Here is a 22,108-nt window from a genome sequence, read left to right on the forward strand (position 1 = left end):
AAATAAAAGCAAGTCAATTAAAAACAAAACAATAAAAGAAAGAAATATCACTCATCCTGTTAAAACACCCTTCAATAGCAGACCAGCTTACATGCCAAAGGCCTACTCAAATTAAAGCATCTTTGCTTGCTGCCAGAAGGACAACAGAGAGGAAGCTGACCTAGCTTCCTTTGGCAGGAAGTTCCAGAGCCAGGAGTGGTCACCAACAAGGCCCCGTCTTGCGTCCTCACTAAATGTGCCTTTAATGGCAGTGAGGCCCAGATAAACTGTACGTGTTTGGGTTTTTTATATTGATATTTATAGGCGCCTGTATTGACAGGCCTTCATGGTAGTGGTACCAGAGCACTTTCATCTGACCATAAAACATTTTAAGGAGTAATTCTGGGGTAAGAGGACCATAGCCGCCTTGAAGTCTTATCTAAAGCTGTTTAATTCAAAGGATGCTAGTTTTATAATTATTCTAAATGCTTCTAATGCTTACTACCAGAGTTGGTAGGTGCAAACCTACTGGGGGCCTTACTGTTATTAGCCTATTTTAACTACGTCATTTTTTTATTCTTTGACTAAGTTACAGGTTGTTCTTTCTTTGCAATATAGTCAGAAAATATCTATACTACATCACTCCTAATGATACCATTATTGGAAATACATGACAACAGAGGCAATATGACTCCAGAGAAACAAGATTCCAGTTCATCAAAGACAAGCGTAGTGATGAAAAAAAAGCCGAATACTTGCACTTCTAAAACTGTCAAAACAGAAAAAACACTTCAGGTCTGTATTCAGGAAATCTTACTATACTGCTCTGTTCAGTTTGGCTATATTCTCTTCGAAAGAATACTTTCTAAATTGTAGACTTTCCTGTTTATTTGTATCTGAATTGATGAATGTGAAAAATTGACGGTTCTTATACTTGATTCAGCTTGTTTCCTGCAAGAAGCTAGCAATACATCCATTCCTAGTTTGGTGTGAGGAGGCATCTAACAGTGGGTTAAGTCTTCCCCTGCTGCCCAGGAAAGGCAGGGATCCCATGACAAACATCTGTTTTAGTGCTGGTGAACTCGGGCTCCTTCCCCAGTTTGCCACTGCCTTTCACCCTGCCTTGTTGTTGTTGTTCAGTCGTTAAGTCGAGTCCGACTCTTCGTGACCCCATGGACCATAGCACACCAGGCCTTCCTGTCCTACGCTCTCTCCCGGAGTGTGCTCAAGTTCATATTCATTGCATCGGTGATGCTATCTAGCCATCTCATCCTCTGCTGTCCCCTTCTCCTTTTGCCTTCAATCTTTCCCAGCATCAGGGTCTTTTCCAGTGACTTTTCTCTTTGCATTAGGTGGCCAAAATATTTGAGCTTCAGCTTCAGTATCTGTCCTTCCAATGAGCAGTCAGGGTTGATTTCCTTTAGGATTGACCAATTTGACCTCCTTGCAGTCCAGGGGACTCGTAAGAGTCTTCTCCAGCACCACAGTTCGAAAGCATCAATTCTTCGGCGCTCAGCCTTCCTTATAGTCCAGCTTTCACAGCCACACATTACTACTGGGAAAACCATAGCTTTGATTATACGATTCTTTGTCGGCAAGGTGATGTCTCTGCTTCTTACTATGCTGTCTAGGTTTGCCATAGCTTTCCTCCCAAGGAGCAAGCGTCTTTTAATTTCATGGCTACAGTCACCGTTTGCGGTGATCTTGGAGCCCAAGAAAATAAAATCTGTCACTGCTTCCATTTCTTCCCCTTCTATATGCCAGGAAGTGATGGGGCCAGATGTCATGACCTTAGTTTTTTTAATGTTGAGTTTCAAACCAGCTTTTGCACTCTCCACTTTCACCCTCAATAAGAGGCTCTTTAGATCCTCTTCACTTTCTGCCATTAGGGTGGTATCGTCTGCGTATCTGAGGTTGTTGATAATTCTCCCGGCAATCTTAATTCCGACCCGTGATTCATCCAACCCGGCGTTTCTCATGATGTACTCTGCATATAAGTTAAATAAGCAGGGCGACAATATGCAGCCTTGTTGTACTCCTTTCCCAATTTGGAACCAATTGGTCGTTCCATGTCTGGTTCTTACTGTTGCTTCTTGACCCTCGTACAGGTTTCTCAGGAGACAGGTAAGGTGGTCTGGTACTCCCATCACTTTAAGAATTTGCCAGAGTTTGTTGTGATCCACACAATCAAAAGCTTTAGCATAGTCAATGAAGCAGAAATAGACTTTTTCTGGAATTCTCTTGCTTTCTCCATGATCCAGCGAATGCTGGCGATTTGATCTCTAGTTCATCTGCCTCTTCGAAACCCAGCTTGTACTTCCGGTAGTTCTCGGTTCATATACTGCTGAAGCCTAGCATGTAGGATTTTGAGCATAACCTTGCTGGCATGTGAAATGAGCGCAATTGTATGGTAGTTTGAACACTCTTTGGTATTGCCCTTCTTTGGAATTGGAATGTAAACTGACCTTTTCCAGTCTTGTGGCCACTGTTGAGTGTTCCAAATTTGTTGGCATATTGAATACAGCACTTTAACAGCATCATCTTTGAGGATTTTAAATAGCTCAGCTGGAATACTGTCATCTCCGCTAGCTTTGTTGTTAGTAATGCTTCCTAAGGCCCACTTGACTTCACTCTCGAGGATGTCCGGCTCAAGTTCAGTGACTGCACTATCATGGCTATCATGGACATTAAGATCTTTCCTGTAAAGTTCTTCTGTGTATTCTTTCCACCTCTTCTTAATCTCATCTGCTTCTGTTAGGTCCCTGCCTTCTTTGTCCTTTATCATGCCCGTCTTTGCACAAAACGTTCCCTTGAGATGTCCGATTTTCTTGAAAAGATCTCTACTCTTTCCCATTCTATTATTTTCCTCGATTTCTTTGCATTGTTCATTTAAGAAGGCCTTCTTGTCTCTCCTTGCTCTTCTCTGGAACTCTGCATTCAGCTGGATATATCTTCCCCTTTCTCCCTTGCTTTTCGCTTCCCTTCTTTCCTCAGCTACTTGTAAAGCCTCATCAGACAGCCACTTTGCTTTCTTGCATTTCTTTTTCTTGGGGATGGATTGAGCTACTGCCTCCTGAACAATGTTTCGGACCTCTCTCCAAAGTTCCTCAGGCACTCTGTCTATCAGGTCTAATCCCTGAAATCTATTCCTCACCTCCACTGTATATTCATAAGGGATATGATTTAGGTCATACCTGAATGGTTTAGTGGTTTTCCCTACGTTCTTCAATTTAAGCCGCAATTTTGCAACAAGAAGCTCATGATCTGAGCCACAGTCAGCTCCAGGTCTTGTTTTTACTGACTATAGAGCTTCTCCATCTTTGGCTGCAAAGGACATAATCAATCTGATTTCGATATTGACCATCTGGTGATGTCCATGTGTAGAGTCGCCTCTTGTGCTGTTGGAAAAGAGTGTTTGCTATGATCAGCTGTTCTCTTGGCAAAACTCTATTAGCTTTTGTCCTGCTTCATTTTGTACACCAAGGCCATGCTTGCCTGTTATCCCGGTGATTTCTAGACTTCTTACTTTAGCATTCCAATCCCCTATGATGAAGAGGACATCTTTTTTTGGTGTTAGTTCTAGAAGGTGTTGTAGGTCTTCATAGAACCGATCAACCTCAGCTTCTTCGGCCTCAGTGGTTGGGGCATAGACTTGAATTACTGTGATGTTGAATGGTTTGCCTTGGATTCGTACTGAGATCATTCTATCATTTTGAGATTGTACCCCAGAACTGCTTTTCCCACCCTTTTGTTGACTATGAGTGCTACTCCATTTCTTCTAAGGGATTCTTACCCACAATAGTAGATATGATGGTCACCTGAATTAAATTCGCCCATGCCTGTCCATTTTAGTTCGCTGATTCCCAAGCTGTCGATGTTCAATCTTGCCATCTCATGTTTGACCACCTCCAGCTTACCTTGATTCGTTGATCTTACATTCCAGGTTCCTAAACAATATTGTTCTTTACAGCATCGGATTTTCTTTTCACCACCAGACACATCCACAGCTGAGTGTCCTTTCGGCTTTGGCCCAGCCGCTTCACTCTTTCTGGCGCTACTTGGAAATACCCTCTGCTCTTCCCCAGTAGTATATTGGACACCTTCTGACCTGAGGGGCTCATCTTCTGGCGTCAAATCTTTTAACCTTGTGATACATTCCATGGGGTTTTCTTGGCAAGAATACTGGAGTGGGTTGCCATTTCCTTCTCCAGTGGACCACATTTTGTCAGAACTCTCCACCATGACCTGTCTGTCTTGGGTGGCCCTGCATGGCATAGCTTATGGCTTCACTGAGTTATGCAAGCCCCTTCGCCACCACAAGGCAGTGATCCATGAAGGGGGGGGGGCAGGGTTAGGGCACACAAATTGCAATACTTTTCTAGTTCAGGTTTTTGCGCCGAAATGACAGACCTAATCCTGTCTATTTCCCAGATCCTTCATGGCCAAAAGAAAGTGGCTGCTTCCAATTCCCTTCACTATAAGGAGGGCACAATGGTCTCTACCTCCCCACTTTTTCTTCAGTTCTACCTGGACAAACACCATGCATTCACCGTGCATGTGGTGGCCTTGGCCATTATGTTTTCGCCCACCTCATCCTGCTCTGCCTCATCTTCTTCTGGGTGGTGCATCTTATCTAGAATAAAGAACTAGACAGTACTACTTTCCATAGAGGATTCTCCAAACTGTCCAGGACATATTCCTTCCTGGCAGATGCCACCTTGGATGCAATGGTATTTGCAGCCAGGACCATCATAACAGCCATGGTTGCCATTTGCTCTCTCTAGCTGAAGCACTAGAATGTAGATACTCCATCAGCCTGACTACAGTTCCCTTCAGCCTGTTTGGGGAGGAGGCATTTAAGGCCATACTAGTAGGGAAGAACCCAAGTTCTGTGACACTAAGGCAAGTGTTTGTTGTGTGGTCCCTGCCTTTCTTGGGTGGTGGGCGAGACTGAACCCATTGATGGATACTTCCATCACACAGAATTGGAAAGAACCTTTGCAGTAAGTGATCAATGTTCTGTTCAGATTTAATATTCAAAATTAACAAAGACAAATATGGAGGCTTACGTAAGTTTAAGGTCAGTAGAGCTCATGTAGGCTTTAGTGAAATGTCCTCGTTGTATCCTTACAATAGTGCTGCTGAGGTTTCAGTAGGCAGCATAATGTTATGCTGACCATGCACTAGAACCAGCTTGTAGAAAAATAAGGAAAGGCAGGACAGTTAAGGGCAGTTTGCACGCTAGCCTCCACACATATAGTATACATCTGGAGGACTGCATCTGCTGCCCCCACACCCAATACATACATTCCTCCTAACCGCAAGCCTAACATCTGTGTTTTAAATGGAACGTCAGGAAGGAGAACTTCCATATATACATGTGCAGGCTTTTCCTCCTGACATTCCACTCAACAAATGGATAGTAGGGGTGGGCCAGGCGGTGTGGTCCTCTACACACATATGCATGGAAGCTAGCTTGTGAGCAGCCCTTTAGTGGCTGCAAAGTTCAGAAAAGCTTCTTAGAGCAAAACAACCATTAGATGTCACAGATTTATTAGTTTTAAACATGTCACTTCTCCAACCAAGTTCATTCTCAGATTTAAAAAGTTGCGGCTAATAAAGTTGTTCACCGTAATGTTTGCAATAAAGCATGAACACAATATCTATCTTTGAATATAATCATCACTTTGTGCATTTCAAAGGCATTTTCCAGTCCACCAAGCACAGCACATACTGGATTCCTATGGGCTCAATAGAGTCCTGTCTGTCCCTCCACCCCCACCCCTGCCTACATGTGCAAGCAGAGCAAGAGGCCCTTAGGGTGAATGGGAGGCCTGTGCACACCTCCCATATTCCCACCCAGTCCCCCCTGCCAGCTCCAGGGCACAAGTAAATAACACAGAATGGAGGTCGAAGGCTGGTTGGGGGTGTGGAAAGCATGCACAGACCTCCTTAATGGTCCTTGTGCTGCCTGCACACTCATCCATGCATATGTGTAGGCAGGAGTATGGGGAAAAGTGGGGCTGTATTGAATTCTGAAAGTCCTGTGCCTTGAGGGTGTGCCTCAAGTGGGCTGGAACTCCAAATGTTCGAAGTGCTTCATGTACATTGTTAGTCATGTTTATATTGGCCTGTAAGGTAACCAGTGCTATTTCTCCATGTTGTAGGTGAGATGGCTGAGCCTGAGAATAGGAGCCTATCTTAGGACTACCTAGTGAAATCAATAAACATTGAATTGTTCTTGCTAAAAGTGATTTTTTAAATTTTCATGTTAGTTTGTGATGGCCTTTGGTTAGAATAAATTAAGCTTGATTTGATTTGTGGAAAATAATTGTTAACTGTACCATGTGTTATAGGCAAATTGTGAATGGGAAGCTGTTGTTTATGGGAAGACAGAAGATCAGCTTATTATGACGGAGCAAGCAAGAAGATACCTGAGCACCTATACAGCTACTGGCAGTACTTCAAGGGCACTGATCTTGTGATTGCCTTGAAACTTGCCAATCTACCTTTTTCTTTTTACTACGGACTTCATGCTGAAATGTTTTTCAGTGATGTGCTGATACTTTTTTAGATTTGAGACTGCCTTATAAGGGAGAACGTAAAAGAAAAAAAGACAAGTGTCACATATAAATCTTTTTTAAAAGCACATTTTAAATGGTCTTTTAAAAGACCGGTCTAAAGAAAGTGGTGAAAGGAATAAGTGATTTTTTTTCTGTAAGCCAATTTTTTTTAATCATTCTTTAGTATATATTGCTACTCTCCTTTTCAAGAAACTTTAATATAGGGTAGGTTTACAGGTACTTGGTGATTTAAGGAAGGAAAACATACACGACTTTTTGAAAATGCTTTTGCTTAAATGCTAATTTGCTTATGTAGCAATTTTTATAAACACAAAAGAAAGGAACTAAAGGAAGAATAGAAGGTTGCACTACTAGTACTAGGTATGCTGCACAAAATTAACTACAGTGTTAAATGTATTTATTTGAGAATGGTACTTCTAATGAGAGTAGACAAAGAGATAAATGGAATTTTTATTAGGATAAAGCATCAGTATTCATAAATCTCAAACTGAGACCATTGTTGAATGTATTGTACAGCATGTGGGAGCAGGAAAGCTTTTGTAAATTGGAAGGCAGTTTGTGTTTAATTTATTTTCATTTTAAAGCTTATGGCTGCAATCTCACCTAGTGCCTGCATATGCCTGCTGCTTTGCAAAGCAGCTTAAACACAGGAGGAAGCAGGGGAAACCTGCTCTTGCTTGGAGAGGAGGAGAGAAGGAATAGTATAATAATGCCCACTGCTCAGAAACAACATGGACTCCCTCCTCCATTTTCTTTGTTGGTGACCCCAGCCCTGTGCAATGTATTCGCACTTGCTCCATTTTGGTGGTTTTTGAGATGAATTGCTTCCTCCTTCTGCCCCCCAGTTATCTTCTTTTCTCCTGTGTGCTCATCTCTGTATCTGTAGAGTAGAAACAGCAGCCTTTCAGTCCTGACCAGGTGCTCAGTTGTCTTTGGTAGGCAAGTCCAAAGCTACACTGCCAATTGAAATCCTTTGTCCTTCCAGCTTCTAAGACTTTAGGACCCCATGCACTATCTTTGTTTTGGCAGAACCTATAAGAACTTTGTAGAAAAAACCAATCGAGGCAGAAAGCGGAGGGGGGGAAATCAGTATGTGTGTGTTTTTAGGAAGCTGAGAGCAAAAGGATACTGAAGTGGGATTAATCCTGGCACAACACCACAAAGAAAAGGATATGAGGTCTCTCTTTAGGTCAGGGAGATGAGAGTGAAGGTTCACTCTTAACAGAGTACTCTCAGATTCTGAACTGCAGATTGTGCCTTCTGACAGTGATGGGAGTAACTTGCTGCTCCATAGATACTGAGATGTGTTTTAGGGAAACAAGAAGCAAGCTGATGGTGGCTCTTGAGTCAACAAATGTGGGGAAAGGATTAAGGCCTAGCATCACGCATATCTGATAACGTTGTGGAAGGGTTGTGGAATATTATTCATGGTAGAAGTTAACAAGCTTGGGGGGAGCATAATTGAGCTGGTCTTTTACAGCAAGTGCACTGACTTGCTCCCAGTTTCTGCTGCATGGTAATTTACTCAAAGTGAGAGATTGGGATGGGTGTGGTACATGAGCTGTCTGGTGGAGGAAGGGTGTCTTTGAGATGTTTGCAACTGATCTTGTCCTACTATTCCTAACCAAAGCAAATGTATACTATGTTGTGGTCATGGAAAAGGACAGGCCTGAGTATAAGCGCATCTCAAAGAGGAAGACTTCCTTTGAGCTCAGCTTGTTTTTCTTGAGTAGCATAGACTTCACAGTGAAAGTGTCAAAAGGGAGAATGAGTGCATTCTCTGTGAAGGATAGTGGCGGAAGATTAGCTGCTGTGGCAGAATGATTGAAGTGTCTGGGCTGCTCTGCAAGTGCCAGTACCTAAAGTGGGCCTATGCGGTCACTAACAGTGAACAGGATTGCAGCCTCTGTGTAGATATTTATATATAGATATATCTATCTGTATATAGAGATAGATATAGATATATGCAGGTTGTTTTAGAAGCTGCCGTTTTCCTGGTAAAATAGCTCCAGCTGAAATGAGAAAAGGCAAATTGTAACCTTGGTGCATGGAATGGCAGCAACATTATCAGCTGTAAAGTACATACATTTGCATTTCATCTGCTTAAAGATTGCACTATTCCCTTTTAAATCATGTACATCTATGTAGTCATTTTAAAGTCCAAGTATTCCAGTAACTTGGTTATTAAAGGGATATATTTATGTAGGGACAGAATGTGATGACACACTATGTGGCTTCTTGTGACCCTATACAGGAAATAATACCAATGTATTTCATTACACATCTGACAGAAACAAAGAGTTAGTTCACACAGCCATTTTTCTTGACACAAGCAGCCATGGGCCTTCCTCAGCCATGTGTGGGTCTGCTTTCATGTCGGGAGATGTTGGTGTGAACTGGACTGTAGATTATAGCCACAGTTATTTCTGTGATCATGCTTGACGTGCCACCACAGCCACAGAACTTGCTGTTGGCTCTATCTCTATACAGCTCAGATCACATCAGCACTTCCCCCGTGTGTGGGTATGAACATGACTGAGGATGGGCTGGCTCTGTTTACTTGCTCTGAAGTTGTTTAAAAAGCAACATTGTTTTTTTATTTTAGATTTGTTGATGCTTTCAATCAGCACAGGTTACGGCAGTTGCTTCAGTTTACCTGCTTTAGACATTTGCACTTATGTTTGTCCTATTTGAAGGAATGTCTTGGTTTTGCTATTGTTGTAGCTACTTTTTTTTAGTTAATTTCTTGTAGAACATAATGGTGTGCTGTCAACCTAAATACTGACAGGTAAATAGAATTGTATACTGTAGATGTTAGCTATTTATAAATCTGACACTCTTCCTCTCCACTCCTGGGTGTGCTGCTATAGATAGTAGCAGAATCTGCTTGCTGCTATGAGAGACGGAAAGAGCGAGCATCATATGCACTGTATGTAAAATGACATAAAAGAATGATGGCATGTTCTCAAGTTAACTTGATGTCAACTGTTGCTGTGCGGGGAGTAATACAATTACTAGAAAAACTTGATACCACATAACACCAAGAACTCTAAAAATGATTTTCCTTATTTTAATATTGTTTGTGGTATATAAAGCAATCGATGGAGTTAGAATACTTTTTTTAAAAAAAACAGCTCGCATCCCCCTACCATAGTTATTTATTTATTATTCTAAATGGATATTTATATGTAGAGTGTTCACATAGCTGCCTTTAATAGGCCAGTTTTAAAACCGTTAGCATTTTTCAGAATATCTCTGTAGAAAAGAGAAATATTGTTCCTCATCAAAATGTGAGAAGCCAGGTTGGAACACACTTTAGTATTGTTAGTCTTGGTTTGTTCTTTTTTAAGTAAGCTTCTTTAGAAGACTCCTTACCTGAAGCACAAAGGAGTTAAGTGAATGTGACTAACGTAGTAAGGCTATGATCCAAGGACTGCGTATCTAACAGTATGCCCACCATGGGTTTTTACTTTTTTCTCTATTTAAAATCACAGTCCACCCCAAGCAACATGGCAAGCTACTTCCAGTCTTGATGGCAGTTTATAAAGTGGTATGGGTGTCTGTTAGTTCCCTGCCCTGCTTGGAATAAACAGTCACTTAGCCAAGATCCAAAGAATTGTGTGTGTGCATCAGCACTGTCTGGATTTCCTACCTCTGACTATAGTTTCTTGTGTTGTGTTGGAAGCTACTCTGGAGGGTCCCCTGGTTTTCTGGAGTGGCTCTTGTGGGACAAGGAATAGCAGTGGACTGGGGAGGAACACAACTTCTTCAGTGCAACACACAAACACTCCTCTAGCTCTTTGGATCCAACTCCATGTCTTCATCTTTTATACTTAACAGTTCTATTTTTTTGCAGGAGATATGTAAATTATTCAATAGGGTTTTTTTTTTTAAACGGTACCAAAGCCACCAGTGCCAAGGTTTAACATAGGTCTCTGGTACGTAGTATAAACTGGAGTTGGTATTGGTTGAATCTTTCAGTTAATTGCTTTTGTGTTGCTTTTAGCAAAAAAAGGGTTTAAACCTTTGACATGTTAGAATTTTTTTTAATATATTTTTTCAGTCTTAGGTGCATTTGCATTTTTTTATGTTTATAAATAGAATATACCTGCAGCAGCCAAACATGTATGTTGGAAAACAACAGCATCTGTTAATACTTTTTGTATGTTTAAAAGTTTGGACTTTAATAATAAGATGGAAATCTTAATGAAGTTCTGTTATGTTTTGGGTTTTTTGTTTTTTTATTTTACTACAGTTTTTTTCCACTTAAAAGGATGTTGCATACAATGCAGGCCCACATTAACGGCAGAAATAAAACATTTATGTGTATACCGACTTTGCATTTACTTTTATTTAAGGGAAATATGTGTAAATTTGTATTGGTATTCATTGTTTCTCAAAATGTGAGGCATGTCTTCATACGGAAGAGTAAGTTGCTAACTTACGGATATGTTAGCCCTTCCTCAATCCTCTGAATAAGTTGCTTTAAGATTTCTCATCGCTGCTTTGGCCTAGCAAGAACCACAGTACTCTGTTTTTATGTGGACTTACTGGGAACACTGTTCTTGCCTTGCTTTGATAAAGAGAATAGGATGGGAGTGGGATGTTATTGTGACAATGGCAAGAACGCAGGATTGGAATGAAATGCAAGTATCGGGGAGGGGAAGGTGTAATGAATAGGAAAAACTAGAATGGGGGTATTGGGAGAAAAATTGGATAACAGATGGGGGATGTACAGCAAAGGACTAGGATCTTGGTTAAGGGGCTGAGGAATACGAAAATGGAAGCCAGTAGACAGGGTCTATAGATTTCAGTGGGGGATTTAAAATGGGTAGCAGATGGATAAAGGGGGTGTGAGAGAAGGAAGAGAGGAAGTAGAAAGAGACATCCAAAGAAGAGTAAGTCTGAGGTGCATTCAACAGAACAAGCCAGAAGATTTTTTTTTTTTAAGCAGAACAAATAAAGTAGAATTAAATGGCAGCAGAATGAAAAAATAGTGACTCCCTTGTCTCTATTTCACTTGGGAAAGCTTAAACAGTTCAGATTTCGCTGATAGTTATTTGGCATTTTGTACTTAGGCACACACTTCTGAAGGGTTGTGTATATGTAAAATTTGGTACATGCTCCCTTACAATATTTGGAAGTGGTGATACAATTTTTGTGGTGGCTGTTTCCAAGTATTTCAAAGAGGCATGTGCTGTATTTTATACACGTGAGTGAGACTTTTAGATTTCATATGAGACGAGACACACATGCTTGATACTCTGAAAAATAAAGGATGGTTGCATTTTTTTCAGAAAATGGGAAGAGTTCATATACCAGCTATCCCCAACCTGGTGCCCTTCAAATATTTGGGACTACCACTCCCATCAGCCCCACTAGCACAGCCAGTGTTAAGGAATTATGGGAGTTGTAGTCCAAAACATCTGGAAAGCACCTGGTTGGGGAAGGCTGTCATATACCATCTCTTGAAACTATGTCCCTCTACATGTTGGACTACAACTTCCATCATCCCTGACCACTGGCTAGCTGGGGCTGGTGGGAGTTGGAGTCAACAACATCTGGAGGGCCACAGGTTCTCTATCCCTGCTGTAAGTAACTTGGGGCCAGGACACCTAAAGGACTGTACCCTGGTCTTTGCATATGATCCTGCTTGGCCTCTAAAATTATTGGGAGAGGGCCACTTGCATGTCCTGTCTCCATCCAAGGCATGGTTGGTGGAAATGCATGAGAGGGTTTTCTCATCTCTGCCACCTACTTTCTGGAGCTGTCTGCCTTTGGAGTTCCATATGTCCCTTTCTCTGATGGCTTTCACTGTCTCTTGAAAACTTAGAATCATAGAATAGTAGGGTTGGGAGGGGTCTATAAGACCGTTGAGTCCAACCCCCTGCTCAATGCAGGAATCCAAGTCAGAGCATCCCTGACAGGTGGCTGTCCAGCTTCATCTTGAATGCTTCCAGTGCGGGAGAGCCCACCACCTCCCTAGGTCATTGGTTCCGTTGTCATATTGCTCTAACAGGAAGTTTTCCTGATGTTCAGCCGGAGTCTGGCTTCCTGCAACTTGAGCCCATTCTTCCGTGTCCTGCACTCTGGGATGATCGAGAAGAGATCCTGGCCTTCCTGTCTGTGACAGCCTTTCAAATACTTGAAGAGCGCTATCGTGATTTGATTGTGGATGAGGGGGCTGACCTGGTATGTATTACTGAGACCTGGGTGGGGGAACTGGGAGGGGTCACTCCCAGCTGTGCCCTCCTGGGTACTCAGTGCAGCACCAACACCGACTTGAGGGTTGCGGGGGGGTTGCCGTGGTCTATAGGAATTCAGTCTCCCTCTAGGCTTCCTGCTCATTCGAGTGCAGATCTTGAGTGTTTGTACCTTGTGTTGGGTGCCCAGGACAGATTAGGGATTCTGTTGGTGTACCGCCCACCCTGCTGCCCATCAGACTCCCTGCCTGAGCTGACGGAGGTGGTCTCGGACTTGGTGCTGAGGACCCCTTGGATGATGGTCCTGGGGGATCTCAGCTTCCATGCTGAGGCCGCTGTATCCGCGGTGGCTCAGGACTTCATGGCTTCCATGGCAACCATGGGGCTGTCCCAACGTGTCATCGGCCCAACGCATATAAAAGGACACACGCTTGATCTGGTTTTCTCGGCTGGGCAGGAGGATGGTGATCTGAAAGTGGAGGAATTAACATCTGTCCCTTTGTCATGGTCAGATCACTTCCTGTTGAGGTTTAGACTCTTGGCAGCCTTCCCCCTCTGCAAGGGTGGGGGACCTATTAAAATGGTCCGTCCTCGGGAGGCTAATGGATTCTGATGGATTCCAGAGGGCTCTGGGGGATTTTCTTGCTGGTATGGCTGGTGCTCCTGTCGAAGCCCAGGTCGCTCTGTGGAATGCAGAGAAGACTCGGGCGGTTGACACGATAGCGCCCTCTCCCTCTGAGCAGAGCCCGGTCAGCTCCTTGGTATACACCTGAGCTGAGGGCAATGAAGCAAGAGGGGGAACGGCTAGAACACAGGTGGAGGAAAACTCGTGCTGAGTGTGACCAAACATAGGTAAGAGCCCACTATCAAGCCTACTCTGTGGCGGTGAGGGTGGCAAAGAGACAGTTCTTTTCCACCAGCATTGCATCTTCTCAGTGTCATCCAGCAAAGATTTTCCAAGTGGTTCATGGCCTGTTACATTCTGGGCCAGGGATAGAGATGGTGGAACCCTTGGTGGCACGCTGTGATGAGTTCGCAAGGCACTTTGAAGATAAAGTTGCTCAGATTCGTCATGAATTGGACGTCACGATTAATGCAGTTCCGTTGGTAGAGGCATTCAGACCACCGTCTGGTCCAGTTTTATTGGATGAGTTTCAGTTACTGAGGCCTGAGGATGCAGACAAGGTGCTTGGCCAAGTCCAGTCAACCACTTGTGTGCTTGACCCTTGCCCTTCATGGCTTATTAAATCAAACAAGGAGGGGATGTCCGGCTGGGTCCAGGAGGTTGTAAATTCCTCCTTGAGAGAGGGAGTGGTGCTGGCCGCTTTAAAAGAGGTGGTAATCAGACCACTCCTGAAAAAGCCTAACCTGGACCTGGAGGATGTTAACAATGATAGGCCAGTGGCCAACATCCCCTTCCTGGGCAAGGTGCTTGAGCGGGTGTAGGACAGCTCCAGGCACTGTTGAATGAAATGGATTATCTAGATCCATTTCAATTGGGCTTCAGGTCTGGTTTTGGAACGGAAACTGCCTTGGTCGCCCTGTGGGATGACCTCTGCTGGGAGAGGGATGGGGGAGTGCGACCCTGTTGATTTTCCTGGACCTCTCAGTGGCTTTTGATACAATCGACCATGGTATCCTTCTGGATAGGTTGTCTGGGTTGGGAGTTGAAGGCACTGCACTGCAGTGGTTCTGCTCCTACTTGGATGGCCGATTCCAGAAGGTGGTGCTGGGGGATTATTGCTCTGTGCCATGGCAATTGTGCCATGGGATTCCACAGCGCTCTATTTTATCCCCTATGCTGTTTTAACATCTACATGAAACCGCTGGGGGAGGTTATCCGGAGGTGTGGGCTGAGGTGCCATCAATATGCGGATGACACCCAGCTCTACCTCTCTTTCTCATCAAACCCAGGTGAGGCAGTGGCTGTTCTGAATCAGTGCCTGGGATGAGGGCCAATAAACTGAAACTCAATCCAGACAAGACGGAGGTACCATTAGTGGGTGGTTCATCTGCCCGGCTAGGTGATATTCAACCTGTTCTGGAGGGGGTTGCACTCCCCCTAAAGGATCACGTTCATAGTTTGGGGGTGCTCTTGGATCTAGAACTGTCACTTGAGGCACAGGTGAACTCAGTGGCACGGAGCACTTTTTATCAGCTTAGGCTGGTATACCAACTACGCCCTTTTCTGGACAGAGATAGCCTAGCTACAGTTATCCATGCTCTGATAACTTCTTGTCTGGATTACTGCAATGCGTTATATGTGGGGCTGCCTAACTTCTTGTCTGGATTACTGCAATGCGTTATATGTGGGGCTGCCTTTGAAAACGGTCCAGAAACTTCAGCTGGTCCAAAATAGGGCAGCAAGATTTTTAACAGGGACTGGCCAGCAAGCTCATATTACGCCAGTACTTTTTCAGCTGCACTGGCTGGCAGTCTATTTCAGGGCCCGATTCAAAGTGCTGGTATTGACATTTAAAGCCCTTAATGGCTTGGGGCCAGGTTATCTGAAGGACCGTGTCCTCCCATATGTGCCTGCCCGGACCTTAAGATCATCCTCAGCGGCCCTTCTTTGTGAGCCCCTGCCAAAGGAAGTGAGGCGAGTGGCTACTAGGAGGAGAGCTTTCTCTGCTGTGGCACCCTGGCTGTGGAATGAGCTCCCTAGTGAGGTTTGCCTGGCACCTACATTGTATTGCTTTCGGTGCCAGGTGAAGACCTTTTTATTTTCCCAGGCATTTTAGCTTTCTAGACTTTTAGGTTTGTTTTAAATCTGTATTTTAAATTCCTGCACTGCTGCTAGGTTTTATTATGGTTGTATTGTTATACTGTGGTTTTAATGTTCTATATATTTTAAATTGTTTTATTGTGTGCCGTTTGGTTTTAATTTTTGTGAACTGCCTAGAGAGCTTCGGCTATTCTTCCGTCAGTCTTCTCAAGGCTAAACATGCCCAGTTCTTTCAGTCTCTCTTCATAGGGCTTTGTTTCCAGGTCCCTGATCATCTCTGTTGCCTTCCTCTGAACCCTCTCCAGCTTGTCTGCATCCTTCTTAAAGTGTGGTGCCCAGAACTGGACACAGTACTCCAGATGAGGCCTAACCAGTGCTGAATAGAGGGGAACTAGTACTTCCCAGGATTTGGAAGCTATACTTCTATTAATGCAGCCTAAAATAGCATTTGCCTTTTTTGCAGCCACATCACATTGTTGGCTCATATTCAGCTTGTGATCTACAACAATTCCAAGATCCTTTTCACTTGTAGTATTTTTGAGCCAAGTATTCCCCATTTTGTAACTGTGCGTTTGGTTTCTTTTTCCTAGGTGCAGAACTTGGCACTAAATGTCATTCTGTTGTTTTCTGTCCAGCACTCCAGCCTATCAAGATCACTTTGAATTTTGTTTCTGTCTTCCAAGGTATCAGCTATCCTGCCCAATTTTGTGTCATCTGCAAATTTGATCAGCATTCCCTGCACCTCCTCCTCCACGTCATTAATAAAAATGTTGAAGAGCACTGGGCCCAGGACTGAGCTCTGCAGTACCCCACTCGTTACCTCTCCCCAGTTTGAGAAGATCCCATTGATAAGCACTCTTTGAGTCCAGTTCTGTAGTCAACTGTGGATCCACCGGATCATTGTTTCATCTAGCCCACTTTGAGCTAGTTTGCTAATCAGGATTTTATGGGGCACTTTGTCAAAAGCTTTGCTGAAGTCGAGGCATATTATGTCCACAGCGTTCACACAGTCCACAAGGGAGGTTACTTGATCAAAAAATGAGATCAGATTCGTCTGGCAGGATTTGTTCTTGACAAATCTATGTTGGCTTCGAGTAATCACTGCATTGTTTTCAAGGTGCTTTATCATCTGCTCCAGAATTTTCCCAGGGATTGATGTCAGACTGACTGGTCTGTACTTCCCAGGTTCCTCCTTTTTGCCCGTTTTGAAGATAGGAACAACATTAGCCCTCCTCCTATCATCTGGCACTTCACCCGCCCTCCATGACTGGACTTGTTTGGACTCTGAATTTTTGTTGGTTCTGTTCATTTTTGTGGTTGTGTTGATGTATACTGTGAAAGAGCCTTGTGTGGCACAGAGTGGTAGGCGGCAGTATTGCAACCGAAACTCTCCCCACAACCTGAGTTTGATCCCAGCGGAAGCCAAGTCTCGGGTAGCCGGCTCAGGTCGACTCAGCCTTCCATCCTTCCGAGGTCGGTAAAATGAGTAGCCAGCTTGCTGGGGGAAAGGTAGTCACGACTGGGGAAGGCAACGGCAACCTACCCTGCTATAGTCTGCTATGAAAACGCCAGCGCAAGCGGCGTCCCTCTAGGGGTCAGTAATGGCCCGGTGCTTGCACAGGAGGAACCTTTCCTTTCCTGATGTATACTGTTCATTTGTTAGCTTTTTAATTTGTTTTTGTGATAGTGATTTTAACATCCATAAGCCTCCTTGAGTGGACTAGAAAGGTGGGATATTTATATTCTTAATAAATAATAATGGGCCTCTTTATAGGAAAGAAGAGCCTTGTCCAGTTTGTAGGGATAATTAAAATATGCATTTATTACATTTTATATCCTGTCTTTCCTCCAAGCAGCGCAGGGAGATAAGTATGGTCTCCACTCCTGCCCCATTTTATCCTCACAATAACCCTGTTAGGTCAGGCAGAGAAAGAGTGACTAGGGAGCTTCATGGCTGAACCTGGGTCTCCCACTCCTAGTCCAGCACTCTAAACACTACTACAGCACACTGGCTTGCAATATTAGTTGTCAACCCAGTATAGTGACAATTATAGCCTTTGTGCTGTTAGGGAGCAAAGACTCACTAAGATTATAGCTTAAAAAAAAAAGGAAAATGCAGTTGTACTCTTGGGATTGGTGTAGATATTACCAGGTTGCAAAGAACAAAAATAAGACAATGTGCAGTCTCTAGATTTTTTTTCACTCATCTGCGCCTTATTCATAACTGGAAATCTGTCTAGAATTGAGTAGTGTAGCCTTTATTTATAAAAAGAAGTCGGCAGAAGCTTGTGAGTGAATGCAGTGTACTCAACTGCAGGATGGCGGAGTTCCCCAGAGCCTGCCACACCAGAAGTGGACCAGATCAACTTGTGAGCGTGGGCCTGCTCGGGCAAATGGCCAGACGTTGCATGTGCTAGACACCAGATGGCATGCCATTATGACTGTGACAAGCGGGTCATCTGGCACCCTCTCTGTGGGACTGTTGCTACTGCATAATTTTTGGCGGGGACAAATCTTTGCTTTCCCTTTTTGAAAAAATCAACAATTGCAAAGATTAATAGGTTTTTGACCGGATGTGTAGTGCTCTCCCACTGCCCCTTTGTAAAGTCAAGAGAAGCTTATGAATGAATGCAATGTACTAAGGGCACTTCCATATGGAGGATTCCTAGCACTACCAATAAAAAGGCACTGTGCAACTATTCTGTCTTTTTCTCCACTGGTTTTTGTGTGGAACGAAAAAAGACTGTAGAAGTGGTGGGAAAACACAGGAGGGCTACAAACAGAAGATGTCATTACCTGGGCTCCCTGTAATATTCTATAAACAAGGCAGGGTGGCTTCACTCTTAAGGCCTCCTAGAAGCACCCATTATGCAGCTAGTCCCTTCTTTTCGTTCTTAATGGATTTTTGTGTGGAAAGAAATAAGCATTTTGTAGTTTACATATATTCATCCTCATCCCGACAAGAAGAGTGGTTTAGATCCTTGAACCATTGAGTAGTAACAATGATGAGTCTCTTGCACAATAAAATGTTAATGTGGATTCTTCTAAGAGTATTGAAGTGTCACCTCAGTGGTAGAATAAGGGAGGGTGTTATTTATGCCTTGCTCCGACCATGTACAACTGTTTCCCTCCTTCACCAATCAAATAGGGACGAAGGGTGTCAAATAGTTAAGTGTTTTATCAAATGAATGTGTCTATATTCGATGAGTGCTGTTGAACTCCTCTGGGAACAGCTTCAGGCTTGCTAGGTGATAGCATAAGATACAATAATGAGAAAGTGCACACATAGATCCAAAAAGTCAAAAGCTCAAGTGAGGCATTGCTGCCTGTCCCCCACCTCTGGGCAGAGCTCCTATATCCGTAATAGCTGTATGACAGGTAGAAATTCAACAGGTGCAACTTTCTTGTGACATGGGGATGTGGTGAAGAGGAAACTTTTTCATTGGTTGAATTTTTCCCTGTTGTGAACAGGAGCCTTGCCAGAAAAAAAAGTGATGGTAATCTTAGCTGAAGCAGATGTTTGTAGTCAAAGGTTCTCAACTGAAAAAAAAAAAAAAAGTGAAAAGGCTATTGTCACCTCAAGGTGAAAAAGTTAACTTTTGTGAGGGCAACAAGGAAGGGCTAAAAAGAATGGCATTTTTTCAAAGGGAACCTAAGAACCTGGTAAGAAGTTGAGCTAAGGATTATTTAAACACACACACTAACGCAAACACGCACATGCAATGTTGTTGAGCCATCTCATCAGCAATGTGACCCTGTGTTGAAAGTTCACTGCACAGCCCTGCCTTGACAGCTCAATTCAGGCAACAAGCTTTCAAGTCATCCCCCTTTGTGATAATGACTACGGAAAGGAGGGGGCTGAAAGAAGACACCACCTGCTATGGCCTTTCACAGCAAGTTGAAAATGGTGACATGCAACCTGGGCCCCCAGAGTCACTTCTCTCAGCCAGAAACCACTCAGCCGGTTTGAAATAAGTTTTACTGAATGTGCCCAGATGCTTCCCCCGCTCTTTATTCAAAGGGGGTGGGGGGAGAGAACGCTTTTTTTTTTTTTTTTTTTAAGATTAAACAATTTCTGCGAACAATATGCACACCCTGAATATGATAGGGTGAGGGACTACAGAGAGTGTAATTCAATAAGTGCCTCATGTAAACTTTTTTTTTACTTAAACAAAAGAATGCAAATTCTGACTGTATTGCATACTAGAGCATCCTGTATTTGAACAGCTGTGAGGATACCATAATGTTTTGGAGAATCCAAAATTTAAACAAGAAGGGGTAACACTGAGGAACACAGACATGTGGGCAATATACACTAAATGTCTGTAGATAATGATGGAGATTTGTACAATGGGGTCTCAACTGTGCTTCCTAGTAAATACAAGGCGCAGAATATTGTTATAATAGAACACTGTCTCTACATGCAGTGGAGCATTCGGTTACAACAAATCTTGTATGTGTGCTTCCTCTGTAGCCCTCTTCTCCATTTTCGCACCCTCCTGTTGTATCCCCTAAAATTAACTTCTAGATTGTACTCTCCTTGGGGCAAGGACTGTTCATGTTGTTGTTTACTCTGCTGAGCAGTATGAGCAATGACAGTGCTAAATTTTACTATTACTGCTGTATAACTTTTGTGAAGATACTTCATAATATATAGCTGTGATGGCTATATAATATATCCAGTATCAGAGCCAGTATTCCATTGTATACCAGTTGCTGGGGAACACAATCTGGAGGGTGCTGTTGCACTCATGTCCTACTTTGGACTACCCACAGGCTGCTAGCCAGCCACTGTAAACAGAATGCTGGACTAGACGGACCCTTGGTCCAGCATGGCTCTTCTTATGTTCTTATAAATGGCTTGTCAGATTGCAGTATTTATTCTCAGGTGCAGGTGAGTTCTTCAATCCCTCAAAGGTGTAATTGTCCCTCAGACCTACAAACGATTCTTTTGTACTTGTTGAAAAGCCATCTCCGTTAAGTGAGTAAGAACTTGCCAGCTATTTATTATGCTGAATAATATGACAGCTGCAAGGCAGGTGAAATGTAGATTTTATAATAAATACCCTCAAATGGAATTAAGCTTTATTCTATAGGAATCATGTTTAATTCTGCTGTTCTCTGGCCAGACTTGGTGCTCGTCTCTAACATTTTGCAAAATGCATGCTGCCTTCCTTCTTGCTTGTGTCCTATAATAAAGAGGGACCAAAAAATCTATTTGAGATGAGCACAAGAGAAAACTAGAATGGTTGGTAGGCCAGGTGTTAGTTAGGTAAGCCCCTAATACAGGAAATAGTGGCTGAAGTTATGGGCTGGGATGTGAGAAGGGCGATCAGAATTGCAGTAGCGGGTACTTCGTATTAGGGATGGGAGAACCAGCCATTTTTGAGCTTGCCTAAATTTGCCAAAAATCACTTTGAAGCTCATTTCAGCTCACTCCCTTTTTCCTTTATTTTTTTTGGCTTGTTCAAACTGGAAAAGTGCATATTTCTGTGGATGTTTTCAAAAGTGTGCAGTTTTCCCCCCATTGACTAAAGCTTGAAATTTTTTTTTTTAAGGTGCATTTCGAAGTCCACACATTTTTAAAATATGCATTTTTTGAACATGCTCACAAATGTGGCAATTTGCAAGCATTTCTCCAAAAAAAGCACTCCTGCTTGCATTCATGTTCAAGATTGTGAATGGGACATGTTTGCATGATTTGCAAACAGAAACAAAATTCTCGTACATCCTTACTTCATAATACAAACTTGGCTGGTGGTGGTCCTGTGATTTCTGTCACTGCAGGCACCCCAGTCCTGTCAGCTACCATGTTGTGGACTGTAGTCTGTGAAAACTTATGCCATAATAACATTGTTAATTTTTAAGGTGCCACATTTCTCTGTTCATGTGGATGATACTGCATATGTAGGAAGGACTGGGATACTATTGTCAGCAGTATATGACCCCTGGACCACTAATCGTAAACAGGCTTCTAGAATTATGCCATCATTATATACTTAACAATGGGCTCTGTACTGGAACATGGTGAAATGGTTGAGGTCTTGGTCCCCAAAGTAATAGACTCCTGCTGGCCCTACCAAGTGACAAGTGTAGTAAAAAGTTTACTCAGTTTCACTCATGGAAAAAAAATTATCTGTAACTCATCTCTCTTCTAGGACTTAGTATGTGTATTACGGTCCAGTTATGCCTGTGTACAATGTGCTCTATAACTATAAAGCTTTTCCTGCTCAACAGCATCAATTTCTCCTGCTCAACGGCATCACTTTGGGTGCACAGAGTCTTTGGGTGGAGATTAGTTGTCCAAACTTCTGTTTTGAGAACAGACTAGCTCCCCTGCCTACAGAAGCTACCTATCCTTGGTCTAAATTATCTTACTCTTAAGAACATCAGCAGAAGAGCCCTGCTGGATCAGACCAAAGGCTAACTTGGTCCACCATCCTTTTCCTCAGAGTGGGCAACCAGATGCCCATGGGAAGCCCCCAAGCAGGAGAAAACCATGATTACCCTAATTCTTGAGTCAGACATTCAGAATTGGTATTACCATACCATTTCTACCTGGGGTGTGGTGTGTGGCTTTCTGGTGAACTCGGCTATGGGTGTTTTGTAATACCTTT

The 22,108-nt window shown here is 43.2% G+C and overlaps 1 protein-coding gene across 4 annotated transcripts in view; it reads left to right on the top strand.

Annotated features, from left to right (window-relative positions):
• The window catches only part of MYBL1 (MYB proto-oncogene like 1), a 58,575-nt gene extending 46,651 nt beyond the window's left edge, over nucleotides 1-11,924 (top strand). For all 4 annotated transcript variants that reach the window (XM_084849395.1, XM_084849396.1, XM_084849398.1 and 1 more), the window contains 2 exons: nucleotides 598-774; nucleotides 6,336-11,924. In XM_084849395.1, the coding sequence (XP_084705521.1) occupies nucleotides 598-774; nucleotides 6,336-6,464 (306 nt within the window). In that variant the 3' untranslated portion in view covers nucleotides 6,465-11,924. The remainder of the gene's footprint in view (nucleotides 1-597; nucleotides 775-6,335) is intronic.
• The last annotated feature ends 10,184 nt before the right edge of the window (nucleotides 11,925-22,108 follow it).

Source organism: Heloderma suspectum, chromosome 4, assembly GCF_057233095.1.
Source record: "Heloderma suspectum isolate Gila_16-S chromosome 4, 16-S_ref, whole genome shotgun sequence".
NCBI classification, from domain to species: domain Eukaryota; kingdom Metazoa; phylum Chordata; class Lepidosauria; order Squamata; family Helodermatidae; genus Heloderma; species Heloderma suspectum.